General features: G+C 39.9%; 1 protein-coding gene across 1 annotated transcript in view; it reads right to left on the bottom strand.

The window, feature by feature from the left end:
- Positions 1 to 15,956, bottom strand: part of IPCEF1 (interaction protein for cytohesin exchange factors 1) — a 91,125-nt gene that overhangs the window by 32,448 nt on the left and 42,721 nt on the right. The window contains 2 exon segments of the mRNA XM_021086620.1: positions 9,455 to 9,543; positions 10,836 to 10,894. Coding sequence (XP_020942279.1) covers positions 9,455 to 9,543; positions 10,836 to 10,894 — 148 coding nt within the window.

Below are 15,956 nucleotides of genomic sequence, written 5' to 3'. Positions count from 1 at the left end.
ACCCTGGAGATCAAAGATCTGTAATTCACTAAATAAGACTCTAATTACCTGGAGGAGGTCATTTCCCCCTACCCTCCACCAAACTGTCCAAATCAATGCCAAGACTTGTTTACTCATTAGCAGAATCTACAGAATAAATATTAACAAAAATGCCCATTCAGGCTTGGTCCTGACATGTTCCCCATTGAGAGCTATTTTAGTAAAACTTGGCTTCAGTGGCATCAGCTTCCTTTTCTGGAAAGAGACCAAACACAAGCTTTTCCTGTGGTTCCTGCTGACACTATTGTAATTTGATGATAACAAAATGGGCTATTTGGGTAAAACGTTGTTGCTACAGCACTTTCCATAGGCTTTTTGAACCTCAAAATTCTGCTTAAAAACTAAGGAAAGACATACTCAGTGAGCATCAGAAATTTCTGTAAAGTGTATTCCTGCTTGTGGTCCCACCCAAACACAGGGCAATTGCTTTGCATCCATTTTTCTCTAGTGTCATGTTATCATTTCTAAATTTGATTTTTAAATGGAGAAAAGAGTGAGGAAAAGGAGAAATAAGGAAAAGAATTCAAGAGATGGAAGAACAAAATGAGATAATTATGTTGTGTATCAGGTCAGAGGGAGTTTTCATGAGAAGAGAGATGGACTCAGATCCAAGGTTACATGGAGTGCCGTTACGGAGGATGCGTGTGGAGATGTGCTTTGCTAAATCCCAGTTCATTATTCCTACTGTTCTGTGTCTACCCATAGGCACAAGTCAAACAGAAGAATTTTTAATTCAGTGTCTTCTATGAGCTGTCCAAGTAACACACTATAAAGCTCCTCACTGCAAATCAAATGAAGGCAGAAAGGAGTGGAAGTCTCCCCTCTCACCCTATCTCTACTTGGCTAACACAAGCCCATCCTTCAAGTGTTAGTTCAAGGGACACCTCCTCCAGGAAGTCTTCTCTGGTGGCCTTGGGGCCAAGTAGGTACCTTTGTCTGATGCTCTGGAGCTTACTTCTATGACACCCGATGGAATATCATTTTATTTGTCAACAAATAGTGCAAGTGCTGATTGATTTGTTCCTCTTGTGGGGTGAGTTACTTGAGAAAAGGCTGTTTTTAATCATTTTTTCATCCCCTTTTCTTGCATTTGTGCCTGGCATTAATAAATTAATAAACAAATAGTTGGTAATAAATTAATGCCAACAAAAAGTGGCCTAGAAAGCCAGAGTTATGTGAAGAAAACCAGCCTGGCACAGTTCAGTCTCTTATTAAGGAGTACCCTGAAATTCTCTGCAAAGTTGCTATGGATGATTTATTTGAGTTTAAATTTTTTTTTTTTCTTTTTATGGCTACACCAGCAGCATATGGAAGTTCCCAGGCCAGGAGTCAAATTGGAGCTGCAGCTTCTGGCCTATCACAGACACATCAACACCAGATCTGAACCACATCTGTGACCTATGCCGCAGCTTGCAGCAATGCCAGATACTTAACCCACTGAGCAAGGCCAGGGATGGAACCCACATCCTCAAGACACTATGTCAGGTTCTTAACCCAGTGAGCCACAATGGGAACTCCTAAAATTTTATTTTAATGGGAAAATTAAAGACATTTAAAAATCTTAGTTTTAATGAGCAGACTCTGTATATGACTAAGCAAAAAAATCAGTATTGCTTTTCCCCATTTTCTGTATGACATTTTTATTCATCAAAGAAGCTTAGTTCAAAAGCTGATTAGCTTTAAAATCCTTTTCTTTGAATTGATTTAAAAACCCAAGTTTGACATGGGGAAAAATAATTTAAAATGGCCACCAAAAGTCTGTAAGTAGAAAGGAATGAGTCAGCATATAAATCTTAAGCCACATTAGTCAAAGTATATGAAAAAAAATAAAATACAGGAATAACTGGACTAAACATAATAAAACCAAATGAGAACAAAAAGGAAAGTACACAGCTTTTCTTTTCTTCTATTGACCAGATTGATAAAAACAAACCTGTCAGTGCTGCTAAGCCCTAAGAGGTGTTGTGTTTCTATCTCTACATATGCTGATAAGAATTTTGCTCTAAAAACCTGAAGACCTTGTATTGTGCACTGCCCTCTCTGTCTCTGACTTTCTGCATGACCTTGGGCAATGAGTGGGCTGAAGATCCACTCCTCACTACAATCTTACTGTTTAAGTGACTTCAGAGAAACCACTTTATTTCCAAGTCCTAGGTTACTGACTTCCTGCCTCCACCGCTGCCCACCTCTTCCCCACCTGAGTCCATCCTCCAAACAACAGATAGAGCATTTTTTAAATAGAAAACAGATCATTTAGGGGTTCATAGATGCAAATGATTACATTTAGAATGGATAAGCAATGATGCACGGCTGTATAGCCCAGGGAACTATAACCAATCACTCGTCCTATATCCTATACATGTATACATATGACTGGGTCACTTTGCTGTATAGCAGAAATTGACAGAACATTGTAAATCAGCTATACTTTAATTTTTAAAAAAATTTTACAAAGAAAACTGACCGCAGTATTCTTCTACTGAAAATCCTCCAGTAATTGCCCATCACAAGTAGGAGAATATCCGTGGTCTTCATCACAGCTGAGAAAGTCCACATGGACCCTACCTACCCCTCCATCATCCCCTGAAGCCCCCGCTTCCCTCTCCTTTCCAATCACATGGTCTTCTTTCTGTTTCTTGAGCACATCTCCAGTTCCTTCTGCTGGAAAGGCTCCCTCTTTGTATTTTTGGTTGGCTGCCTCCTTCCCATCATTTTGGTCTCAGGTCAAATACCATTTCCACAGCAGGCTTTTCCCCAACAGTCAAGACAAAGACGTATCCTCCCCACCCTCAGCCTCATGTTATCTTCCTAATAGAATATTCATCAGTACATGAGACTCTTTGCCCACATTACAAATTCACTGTGACTCTTCCTCCACTTAGAACTTAAGATGCTCCAGGGATGAGACTCTCTCCGTTCAGCATCCTCTTCCCTGCACCAGTGCCTGGCACAAGGTTAATGCAGAAAAAAAATTTATCAGAGGTCGTCCTCCCTGACTCAGACTATCAAGAGGAGCAAATGAGAGAACTTAAAATAGTGTGAATAACAGGTAAACTTAAGCTTGCAAAGGTTACTTATAAGGGTTCTATTTACTTCTCCGCCATGTGACTTTAGCATTTGTAAAAGACAGGACTTGCGTGAGAGTCAAATGAAGTCATCCTCATAGAGGCCAAGTACAGTCACTAGACGGGCGTAAAGCAGTTAGGTTTCTAATTCCTGCGGGGAATTATTTTTACGGCTCCAAATCTGTGGAGTGCATGGATGAATTCACAATTATCATGCATGTGCCAATTGATCGGTCCATTAAATAAATATTTAATTAGGCTCAAACATGTGTTAGGCAGGGTCATAAATGTTGTGGGTAAAGAAAAAGATATAGGACACTGCCTCTGACAGGAAGAATTGAATAATTAGGAGTTCCCATCATGGCTCCGTAGAAATGAATCTGAATAGCATCCCTAAGGATGCAGGTTCCATCCTGGCCTCGCTCAGGGGGTTAAGGATCCAGCGTTGCCATGGGCTGTGGTGTAAGTCGCAGACACAGCTTGGATCTGACATTGCTGTGGTTGTGGCGTAGGCCAAGGGCTATAGTTCCAATTCAACTCCTAACCTGGGAAATTTTATATGACACGGGTGTAGCCCCCACCAAAAAAAACCAATTTAATAATTAGATAAATAAACCAGATACACGAAATATGCATTAAAAAGCAGAGACTAACAACATAATAAAAAGTGCCCAACAAATGCACAATGGGCACGTGGAGTTTAGACGAGAGTAAAATCCTCCTGACTTAGAGGATGAGGAAAGCTTTCATGAAGACAATCACACTTCAAACGGTCTTAAAAGATATTTAGGAGGTGGAATTGGAATGAGAGTAAATGGTTCCTGCAAGTGGGGAAACTTTACGAATACATGTCCTGCAAAGCTTTGGGGAGATGGGGGCAGTTATTGGGCTGATAACAAAGGAGGAATCAGCAGTAAGACTGACAGTTAGAAGGAAACCCAAGGGCCTTAAATACCAAGCCAAGGAGTTGGAAATTAAATTGATAGGCAGTAAGAATTCACTGAGAGGTCATGTGCTGGTGAATCAATTTATCAGAACTGCACATTATGAAGACAAATTTGGCAGTGTTTTTTTTTTTAAGAGAGAGATGAGAGACAGAGAAAGAAAAACAAGCTGCTTTTCCAATAATCTGGGCAAGAGCTAATGCCAACCACAGCAGGGCAGGGGCAGCGTCGTGGAAGGCCTACAAGAGGTTATGGGACAGCCACCATGCCTGGCGACTGACAGCCAGAAGATGAGCTGTTAAAGCAAGAGTCAAGATGTAAAAGCTAATTTTAGAAAAGTCTTAAAATCAGTTAAGTGTTCAACCATAGAGCTTAAGAAAATTCTCCACATTTTGAGGACAGAGGCTGAATTTTTCTTTCTACCTATTCTTTGTAAGTATATGTACTCACTAATAATTTTTCACACACCTCTCTCTGGGGAGCATTTCCATTATTTTATATAGTACTGACCTTTAGTAAACAACTGTGCAAGATTCCTCCCACTAAGATTAAATTTGAATTACTAAATTGATTTTACCACTTTTTGTGTTTAATCTTTAATCTCCTCCTCTGCCACTGGCCAATAAGCCACAACATGCAGAGTTGTTTCTATTTATTGCTTCTTTGATTTGCTTTAGCTGATATATTTTTTTTTTTTTTTTTTTTTTTTGTCCATACCTGAAGCATGTGGAAGTTCCTGGGCCAGGGATCGAACCCCCACTGCAGTTGCAACCTGCACCACAGCTGCTGAAATGCCGGATCCTTAACCTGCTACACCACACGGGAACTTCCAATTTGCTTTAGCTGGTTTTGTTTTGTTTTTTTTCTATTCCTTAGATATAAAGGAATTTTACTTCTAAAAAAGCATCAAAATATGAGGACTATCATGTTAAAATAATCTGCATCGGCTGCTTAAAACATGGATTATAAATATTTATTTTCATAATTTCTCTCTTATCTGACCCACCTATTGGGGCGTCTGCCTTCCAACTACGTTCAAAATCCACCCATTCCATTTCTCAGCCCTGCCCTGATCCCAGTCTTCACCAGCTCCCACACTCGATTACTGCACACTCTCCCTTAGATTTCTTTGCTTCTACACTTTTCCCCCGCCTCCCAAAGTCTCTCCCACACAGCAGCCCGAGTGGTCCTTTCAAAATGGTGATTGATCACATCACGCCTCTGCTCACAATTCCCAGAGGTTAAAGAACTCAAAACATCAACATCCCTGAGGGTCCACAGGCTCTATTTGGCGTGGCCACCACTACCTTCCAACCTCATTGCCTGCTGCTCTCATCTGGGTTCACCCTGCTCCAGCCACACTGGCCTCCTTGCATTGGCATCGGTGCACCAGGGAGATCTGGACTCTAACTGCTCCTTTTGCTTGGAAAACACCTTCCCTGAATATCCACCTGGCTGACGCGTACACCGTCCTCCAAGAGATTTGCTCAGATCTCGACTCTCACTCGGGCGTCCCCTGCTACCCCATTCATTGCCGCAACCTGCCCTGCAGCACTCCTGACCCCTTACTCCCTCTGCTCCACTTCCTCTACTGACACAGCAGATCGCTTACTTCCTATGTTGATGGCTTCTCTTCCCTCAACTAGAAGTTTGGTTCCAATGAAGAAACAAATCTTTGTTTGTTTACAGTTGTATCCTAAGGACTATTTAGAATAGTGGCTCTCAATAAATATTTGTTAAATGAATGCATAAGCAGCATAGATCAAGTTATCAGACAATCCTTTTTCAAAATTAAACTTAGAGGGAAAATATTTCTAACAGACGCTTGATGATCTTTAAACTCTTAAATACTCTGTAACACATAAAACCAATGCATTTGAAATGTGAATGAAGTCAGTTCTTTTTTAGCTCTTTTATGAGTTTTAAGGAATCATGGATAAGTGATTTCCACAAAGACTCTTCCAAAGTAGAACCTACAGAGACTCATCTATTTTGAGCCTTTCAGTGGAGTTTTGTGGTGGTTCAGCGAGGTAAGGATCTGACGTCACTGCTGTGGTTCTGGTTACTGCTGTGGTGTGGGTTTGATTTCCGGCCTGAGAACTTCCACATGCCATGGGCATGGCCAAAAATTTTTTTTAAAAAGCTCTCCATTTTTCAATTCCCTATAAATAAATAGATATCCCTAGGCGTTCCCGTCGTGGCGCAGTGGTTAACGAATCCAACTAGGAACCATGAGGTTGTGGGTTCAATCCCTGGCCTTGCTCAGTGGGTTAAGGATCTGGCATTGCCGTGAGCTGTGGTGTAGGTTGAAGACGTGTCTCGGATCCCGCGTTGCTGTGGCTCTGGTGTAGGCCGGTGGCTACAGCTCCGATTCAACTCCTAGCCTGGGAACCTCCATATGCCGTGGGAGCGGCCCAAGAAATAGCAAAAAAGACAAAAAAAAAAAAAAGAAGATATCCCTTCCACCATCCATCTTGTGGAACTTTCTCAAGAAGAAGTAACATAAACAGAAATTTCTTGTTCACTCAAGGAAGACCCTATAGTGTTTCTTTATTCTCTTGTGGAATAGTGTCCCACTAGAAGCAGAGGTCCCAACTGGTCTGGTGTTGAAGTCTTACTACTGATTTTTATAGCAGACAGAATGACTGGACATAGAATTAAAATTTTAATTAAAGATTTTTAAATTTTGAAATAATTTTCCAGAATAGTATTATTTTATACATTTGAGTTCATCACTCCCAAAATAAAAGTTCATTATCCAAAATGTTTTAAAGCAAGAAGTTGGGAAATGTTTGGGTGTTTTCATTTTTGCTTTTATTCTGTTTTGATCTTTTGCCAATGCTTATATATCTCAGTCATGGCTAGCTTATGCCAGATTGAGCCAAAACAATAAGTTGATTCATGCTCCAGGTGAAAGTTACCATGATTTTTAAGTTTTCGTCTGTTTAAGCAAAAAGCTTAAATGTTATGTGAACCAAGTGTCTTGCATGGCTATTTTTCAGAAATAGGAAAAAACAAAAATAAAATCTGCCTGGGAAGTATATGAGGAGCAACATACTCTGTTTCTAAAGAAAATGAAATCTAACTATTCAGCATTTATCTATTTCTAATATATTTCTTCAGAAAAAAAATGCTAGCCTTGGTGGTCTTCCAAAAAATTCTTAGCTTAAAACTTCAGGGAATAACACTTATTGACATTTAGAATAACATTCTAAAGAATACTCTTACTTCAGTGATCTAAGTTACTGGTCCCATATCTATCCTTCCATTTATTTGCTCTGGAACAAGCAATTCCTGATCTCCCACTGTAACATGAGGTAAGACTATCATCATATAATGCAAGGGAGCCACACTCCTTCATCTAAGAAGATAACTTGGTTCCTTTTATTTTCATCAAGTAGATTACTGGATGTCTGACAATGCTCTTTGTAAACTGTGATACTAGTTTGTTGTTATAAAACTGAAAACCACAGTATTTTAGAACAAAAAGAAATCACCTAAAAGACAGAGATGGAGAGACACAGAGAGACAGATATAAAGACCAAAAGAAACCAAACAAAAATTACACCAACAAGGTACGGCTGTTTGATGACTGGATTAGGAAGATGTGGTATATATACACAATGGAATACTATTCAGCCATAAAAAAGAACAAAATAATGCTATTTGCAGAAACATGGATGGAACTAGAGGCTCTCATACTGAATGAAGTAAGTCAGAAAGAGAAAGACAAATACCATATGATATCACTTATTTCTGGAACCTAATATATGGCACAAATGAAACTTTCCACAGAAAAGAAAATCATGGACTTGGGGAATAGACATGTGGTTGCCAAGGGGAAGGGAGTGGGATGGATGGGGTGCTTGGGGTTAACAGATGCAGACTATTGCCTTTGGAATGGATTAGCAATGAGATCTTGCTGTGTAGCACTGGGAACTATGTCTGGTCACTTATGATGGAGCAGGCTAATGTGAGAAAAAAGAATGTATACATGTATGTGTATCTGGGTCACCATGCTGTAGAGTAGAAAATTGACAGAACACTATAAACCAGCTATTATGGAAAAAATAAAAATCAGTATATTAAAAAAATAAAAAGAAACAGAAACCTCTAAACACTGAAAAAAAAAGAAGAAAAAGACTACATCAAGGGAAAGTTATGGATATATTAAGAAAGGGTACATTGTAAGTTGAGTTCAAACACTGGTCTACATTTTACCATATTCAAAGTTTAATTTTGTTTATATCTTGCTTAACTTTGGATAATCCTATTTAATAGATACTTTAATAAACATTCATTCAACAAATATTTATGTCTGGTCTTAGCTGCTAGCCAAATCAATTTAAAAAATGACCACAATTCTCCACTGACAGTGGATAAAAGTAGCAGAGGTCATTATTTAAATGATATTAACACCATAAATCCAGGAACTGCAAAATGCAAATAAAGATAAAAACTTTATCACACAAAACAGAAGATTTTGGCAGAAGAGATCTGATCAGTGAAGGAATTGCTGTAACCCGTCAGCGCCTATGCTTATTCGAGTCCTTGAGTGGACAAGGGTCATGGCAGAGTGGACGGAGCGTACACTGTAAAGCTGGACAGACGGGGTTCCCACCCCAGAGGCTCCATTTCCTGGATGTGTGACCAGGCCATTCCACTTCTCAGAACCTGTTTCCTAATCCAAGAAATGAGGATAGCAATATCTACGTCCTCGTGACCTGGGAATAGGAAACAATTCTTCAGACAGGACACTGACCACAATGAAAGTGATGGATAAACCTGACACATTGAAATCAAGAACATCTGCTGACAAAAAGAAACAGAGTTAAGGAGTTCCCCTCATGGCACAGTGGTTAACGAATCCGACTAGGAACCATGAGGTTGCGGGTTCCATCCCTGGCCTCGCTCAGCGGGTTAAGGATCCGGCGTTGCCGTGAGCTGTGGTGTAGGTTGCAGATGCGGCTTGGATCCCGTGTTGCTGTGACTCTGATGTAGGCCGGTGGCTAGAGCTCCGATTAGACCCCTAGCCTGGGAACCTCCATATGCCGCAGGAGTGGCCCTAGAAAAGGCAAAAAGACAAAAAGACAAAAAAAAGAAAAAGAAAAAATTATCTTTGCAAGCACTGGCCTATCACCCAGAAGCCCTTTGCATCACCACGAATCCTCTGAACATGATACATCATCTGTGGGTCCCACACAAATACACCGAGTTTGTCATACCAACGGATTGCTATGGAGAAGGCTCAAAATCAGCACCTGAGAACCGTACGTGCTCTTTGGCAGGGAACTTCGCTTAGCTTATTCTAGAACTTCAGCAGTCAAGGTGGTTTCTACCCAACTGGGAGGAATGCTGTCCATGCATTTGATTGATGACCAAGACACTAAGGACATCAGTACACACCAGAGGAAGCAGAGACTCCTCAGCGCAGGGAGGGGGTGCAGTCTCCGCCGCTATCTCAGGATCTTCCTGCTCACTCTCGCTGTAGCATTCTGCAACAAAAACGACAACGCTTAGCGTTTCAACACTGTCATCACTTACCCCATAATGCACGAGCTGAGGTCTACTGCAATTCCAATCCGATGCAGGAAGTACTTAACTAGTGAGCTACCTGATATGTCAGAGTTTCCGTTTCTGCCCTCAAGGAGTGTCCCATAGGCTAAAAGAGGACTAACTGTAGCTCCGGGAAATTCAAATAATCCCTCAAAAGAAGTGTGAGTCCTACACTAAGGGAACACAATTTTGAAGCTAGGAATCACACGGAGCTGAAAATGACAGGGTAAGTGAACCATCGGTGGTGCACACAGAGCAACGGGAGCAGCAGGCTGAGGACAGAGGCTGAGCCAAGTACGCAGAGTCCCCTAAGGTTCACGATGGAGAGAAGCAAAGCTGAAAGGCTGCGCCAGGCCGTATCACAGAAGGTCTTACACACCAGGATAAGGATAAGGTTTTTGTGCAGTTTCTGTGCAACTTTTGCTCACTATCTATAAATAGACTTCCAATACACAATGGGCATTTATTTTACGGAAAAGAGGACCAAGGAGATGACTGGGACACTGCTTTCTGTTACTGCTTTGTCCTTCCTGTGGCTTTAAGTCAAGTTGCCACTTTTCCATTTCTGAATTTATGACATCATGGTTTTGTTATCCAAAGATATAACTCCCTACTTCCAATTCCCAGGTTTTATGTGGCTCTGAGCATTTCAGAACAGCATCAGCTCTGTGACCCTGGCACCTCAACTTCTTTCTTCTCAACATTAAGGAGTAATTTCATCCTTAAGAAGAATTAGCCTCCTGGAACATTTGAATCCTGAAAGCCACAGACGGAGCTAGAAATATGGCAATCTGTCCCAATCTAACATTCAGGCTCTTGGTACAAATTTAGGGCAATTTGTCTCAGCACACACCTAGAGGAAATACTAAAATATCAGAGAGGAAACAGTGGGCTGAAAGTTATCTGTCTAGATCAGGACGAGATCATGTCTCTGAGTAAGAATTCCATAAGTGGGGCAAAAAATCATTTGCACTGGCAATTGGCTGTGGTATCAGTGAAGCCTACAGCTGCTAACTGTGGGTGAAGTGAGAAAAGCATTCTTAGCCAGCATGAGAAACTCTATTCCATGTTGGTGAGCCCATGGGACTATGTCTGCTCTACATATTTTCAGAGGATTTTAAATGCCAAAATATGTTTCATTAGAACAAGACTATGCACAGAACTTGACCTTGTATTTTTACCCTAGCCCAATGTTCTTATTAAATTTTCAGAAATTTAAAAGAGAACATACCTTCATCCTTTGTAGTGGACTCAGGATGGACTACAGCTAATCCAAATTTGCTTAACCACCTAAAATTCAAATAGAAAATAAATGTTTGATCAGAGATATTGGTCCCTACCTACTCAGCTTTACCCTAGACCCCAAAGGAAGGTCTTATAACAGTCTTTATAATGAAACAAAATCATGGTGCCAGAGTCAGTCTAAACATTTCCAGATGGAGCATAAATTTGCAGTATGGAATCCTAAGACCTCTGGTTTCATAGCACTGTGAAATCAGTACATTCTTTGTTGGATAAAAAATGAGGAGTTCCCACCATGGCTCAGTGGTTAACGAATCTGACTAGCATCCATGAGGACACAGGTTCAATCCCTGGCCTCGCTCAGTGGGTTAAGGATCTGGCATTGCCGTGAGCTGTGGTGTAGGTTGCAGGTGCGGCTCAGTTCCCGCATTGCTGTGGCTCTGGCGTAGGCTGGAGGCTACAGCTCCAATTCGACCCCTCACCTGGGAACCTCCATATGCCACGGGCACAGCCATAAAAAGCAAAAAAAAGAAAGAAAAAAATGAAGTGGCCAGCTAGTTACATTAGATATTATAAATATATGAATGAATGTATGCTTTACACTTGTGTATTTGAAATCCTTTGGTAACCATCAAAATGAATTTAGGAACTTGACCTTTTAAAGTTCTAGCTCTTTAATTCTTAAAATGTAAGCTTATTTCACACACAAAAAATGAAGATAGTCTATTTTTAAATCAGGCTCTTTATATCAGTCAGTAAAAAGATCTGGCCAGAGTTTCATAGCTATCCCTAAACTGGGGAAATTTTTAATTCCCTAAAAAAATTTATGTAAGAATAAAAATTGACAATATCCCATCTTCTATTGATTTACCATGTTATTGGCAATGAGCTTCAACTACACATCAGTAATGAAAACAGAGCTAGACAAACCTGAAAGAACACAAGTTGGCTTATGACTTCAGGCCACTATAGCTCTTTTTCTAGGGTTCAGTTAGAAACTTATATGTACATTTTTAAAAGATACAAATGTGTCTATTTCATATATTCCTAGCTGTAAAACCTTCTATTTAAAGGGAAAATATTATTCTGGGACAGTGATAATCTAAGTGATTATTTCCTATTTCTTTCCAGTTTTCTTTATTTTAAAAAAATATTCCATAATGTATTCCACAATGTGTAGTCATCTTTTTTGAAACATAAATAGCCTAGGTCAATCAGTATCAATAAAATGACGATGCTATTCTCTTACTGATTCACTTATACTTTTTATTTCTTCTAACCCTGTAATGCCTCATAAACAATCTAGCATGCTACACCTCCACCATAGTATAAATATTGCACGCACATTCCCAAGTCCATCACTGTCACCAAATTAGGAATCCTTACCTAACTCTCAACCTGCCATGGTCTTGTTGTACCCATTTTTTTTTAAATAGGAAATGTGTAAATAACTTTGATTTTTTTAATGAATGAGGTAGGACTTTTTACAAGAAGGAAGATGAGCTCCAGCCTTATTTAGGAAGTCCCCTTTAGCATATGATAAACATGAGTCTTCAATGGCCACTTAAAACTAGACCAATACCTTGGCCCAGAACGCTCATCAAGATTCAATAGAAAAACAAAGAAACAGAAAATGACACCCCCCAAAAAAATATAAATGACCAATGACTATATGGAAAAAATTCCCAGCCTTAATAGTATTCTGGGAAATGCATATTCAAGCACAGGAAAATATTTTTCGCCACTAGACTGATGAACATTTTAAACATCACTGATCTCTAGATTTTAGGAGGAAGCATTCTCATCCTTTGTCGAGTTGACCATGAAAATTTGGTACAGCTGATACTCAACAAGCAATTTGATGATACTATTCAAAATAAGAGATATCTATCCCCTTCACCAAATAAGTCTAAGTATAAATGCCTATTCTACAAAACACATCTTCATGTACATAAGTAAATGTGGAAGAATTTTTTTTTTTTTTTTTTTTTTTTTTTTTTTGTCTTTTAGGGCCACACCCACAGCCTATGGAGGTTCCCAGGCTAAGGGTCTAATCAGAGCTGTAGCTGCCCGCTACACCACAGCCACAGCAACACCAAATCAGAGCCACAATTGCCACCTACACCACAGCTCACAGCAACGGCAATGCCAGATCTTTAACCCACTGAGCGAAGCCAGAGATCAAGCCTGTGTCCTCATGGATACTAGTCAGATTCATTTCCACTGAGTCACGACGGGAACTCCAAATATGGAAGAATATTAATTCAATAAGGCTTACAATGGCAAAAAGAAAAGGTTGATGTAATATAATTGTCCATTCACAGGAAAATGGATAAGATATGGTAACAATTCTACCAACACCATGTTATAAAGAAGCTAATAAAAAGAGTGAGATCGGGTTAAGGATCTGGCATTGCCGTGAGCTGTGGTGTATTTTCTTTGTAAAATAAATATTAAAAAAATGCTCAGAGTTTTTTTTTTTCGTTTGAAGTCCAGTAATTTTACTAGAGGGTACCTTAGTGATGGTAGTTCTGGATTTAAAATGTCACGTATATATTTGCAGTTTCAAATCTACAATTCAATAAATTTTTCTTAACTACTTAAAAAAAAAGACTGGGCTTGAGTGGGGGGGCTTGTTATGACCCTGAAAATTCTTGACATACTGTTAAGTGAAAAAAGCAAGTACAAAGCGTGTTTGTCCTGATTCAATGGGCCTTCAAAACTATATATTTGCATAGGTGCATGATTCTGTATGCAAAGAAAAGCATCAGGAAAGTGTAGAGTCATATTGTGAAAAGCGACTTAATCTTAGGGAGAGAAGCTGAATTGGAAGGTAAAAGAAGAGTAGGGGGTATGGGAAGGTTTTCACTTTGCATACTTTTATATTTCCCACTTTGCATAACACCGTATTCAGTACTACACACGGTTTTCACAAGAATATGTTGTATGCATTACTCATCTAAAAGAAACACTTGAAAGTACATTTTATTTTTTAATGGTTTTTATTTTTTCCATTATAGCTGGTTTAGAGTGTTCTGTCAATTTGCTACTGTACAGCAAGGTGACCCAGTCACACACACACATATACATTCTTTTTTCTCCCATTATCATGCTCCATCATAAGTGATTAGAGTTCCCAGTGCTACCCAGCTGGATCTCATTGCTAATCCATGAAAAGCATATTTCTAAAAACTGATCAGGCAAAGCGAATTGAATGGCTCACTAATTTCTAGTTTATAATGTGAGTTCATAACTGTGGAAGTTACCCAACCCCCTCCAAAGCATCTCAAAGTGAAATAGACAAAATTCTTTTTTTAACACCTCAAGACCAAAAAACAGATGAATCGATAAAAGCTGAAACAAGAAAAGCTGTTTCTAAGTTCTTTTCCCAGAAATAGAACAGAACAGAAAAGTATCAATGGTAAAGAAAAGATTCCTATCAGCCCTTACCCCAATCTCACATCCTTTTCATTGCCACCACCAGTTACTTGCTGGGAAAAACTGGTGATTGTTTAGAATCTTGTTTGACTGTTTTCCTTCTAGAACCCGTGGGTTTAGAGCACCTCCTTTGCTGGGAACTTTTTTTTTAAACATCCAGGGAGTAGAAAAATTTCTATTTGTGGCTAAATAGGAGGATACTCGGATACACAAAAAGACTTACATTTACATAAAAGAAGATGGCAGATGTTTCCTGGGAGTTTGTTTTATGTTAACTCGATGTGAATGTGTGTGAAGAAGACCCACAAGTGTTAAGAAATTGATGTACCAAACAAGAGGAGTCTTCCTACAAACACTGTCTGGGAAAGGCAGCTACCTTCAGTCTTTGCTAGAAACCAACTCTTTCATTACCCTTAATTACTGACCCCTGAACTTGTAAATTGAGGGTCCCTGCAGAATGCACCACACTTCTGTTAAACTTAATTATGTGTCCCTTCACCATCCCTGGAAACGCCACCACCCAAAAATGCAGTTTCCCAAGAAGGCAAATTTCTAAAACAGGACCCATCTCTCCAAATGCCACCCCCTCCTTCCCCAGCATCTCTGCCTCTCACTAAGAAATACCCAGATGCATTATGTACCAATTTAAACAGGCCTCATCAGTAACAAAGGAAGCTCTTCAGATATTATTGCAGAACAAACCCTTAAATATCCTCTGCATAGTCTTGTGGGAGAAAGAAGAAGTGAATCTGCAGGTCCAAAGAGATGCTGCCTTGTTGGCTATAGAAAAATCATCTTCAGAATAAGAAAGCTTAATGATGATACTACAAATTAAAAATCATGATACATTCAGGCAGAGACAAAATGGGCCGTTTACTTATGAGTGGCCAGATGGACAATTTTTGAGTACAGAGGTCACCAAGAGGTTCAAAAATACGGGGTCAGGACACCACCTCATGTACAAATTTCAGTTCACACCTTGTTTGCAAGCTGGAAAGATTAACAAATACTAAGAGAGTTTCAAGTGAAATGAACAGATCTTTGGGCATAAATAGGCCATGAGATCTTGACTTTGATAACTATAAAAGGCTTTGGGCTAACAGCCAAATAGGTAGAGTCTGTAGCTGATACTCATGCAACTGTACTTGCCATAAGCAGATTTCTGCAACGGGAGAATGTGAAGAGTGAAGAGAAATGGACCAGAAATGTAAACAAAAAACTGGAGTAGTGGGTGGGCAGGGCTATGTGGTGTAGAGAGCAACCTGCCTGAAATAGAACAGCTTCCGATAATTGTGGAAGGGTCTTACACTTGCACTGGTTTAAAATGTGTTTGCTGTGGAGCTGGAGAAATTCTCTAGGTAACAAAACACTTGGCAGTCATTGTTTTTATGGTAAACGCAGTCTTACGCTTCCCGCTTGTCATCGGAGAGAACAGAACAACTTTGAAAGAACCAGCCATGGGATGAAGGGGAAGGCTGTGGGCCAGAAGGAAGCTGGAGATAGAGAAGGTGTCTGGGAGAATCCAGACACAGCAGGAGCCAATGCAAGGGGGGAGAGGGCTCTGAGCACAGCACTGTTTCAGCACCATTAAAGGTCAGAAAGCACCGCTTGGGATCGATGGACAGCTCAGCTCCAGACTGATGCTCACTACGAAATGCTCCAAGGACTGCCC

The sequence above is a fragment of the Sus scrofa genome, chromosome 1, assembly GCF_000003025.6.
Source record: "Sus scrofa isolate TJ Tabasco breed Duroc chromosome 1, Sscrofa11.1, whole genome shotgun sequence".
Taxonomy (NCBI): domain Eukaryota; kingdom Metazoa; phylum Chordata; class Mammalia; order Artiodactyla; family Suidae; genus Sus; species Sus scrofa.
The sequence above is the reverse complement of the archived record's forward strand: the minus strand, read 5'-3'. Positions and strand labels throughout refer to the sequence as shown.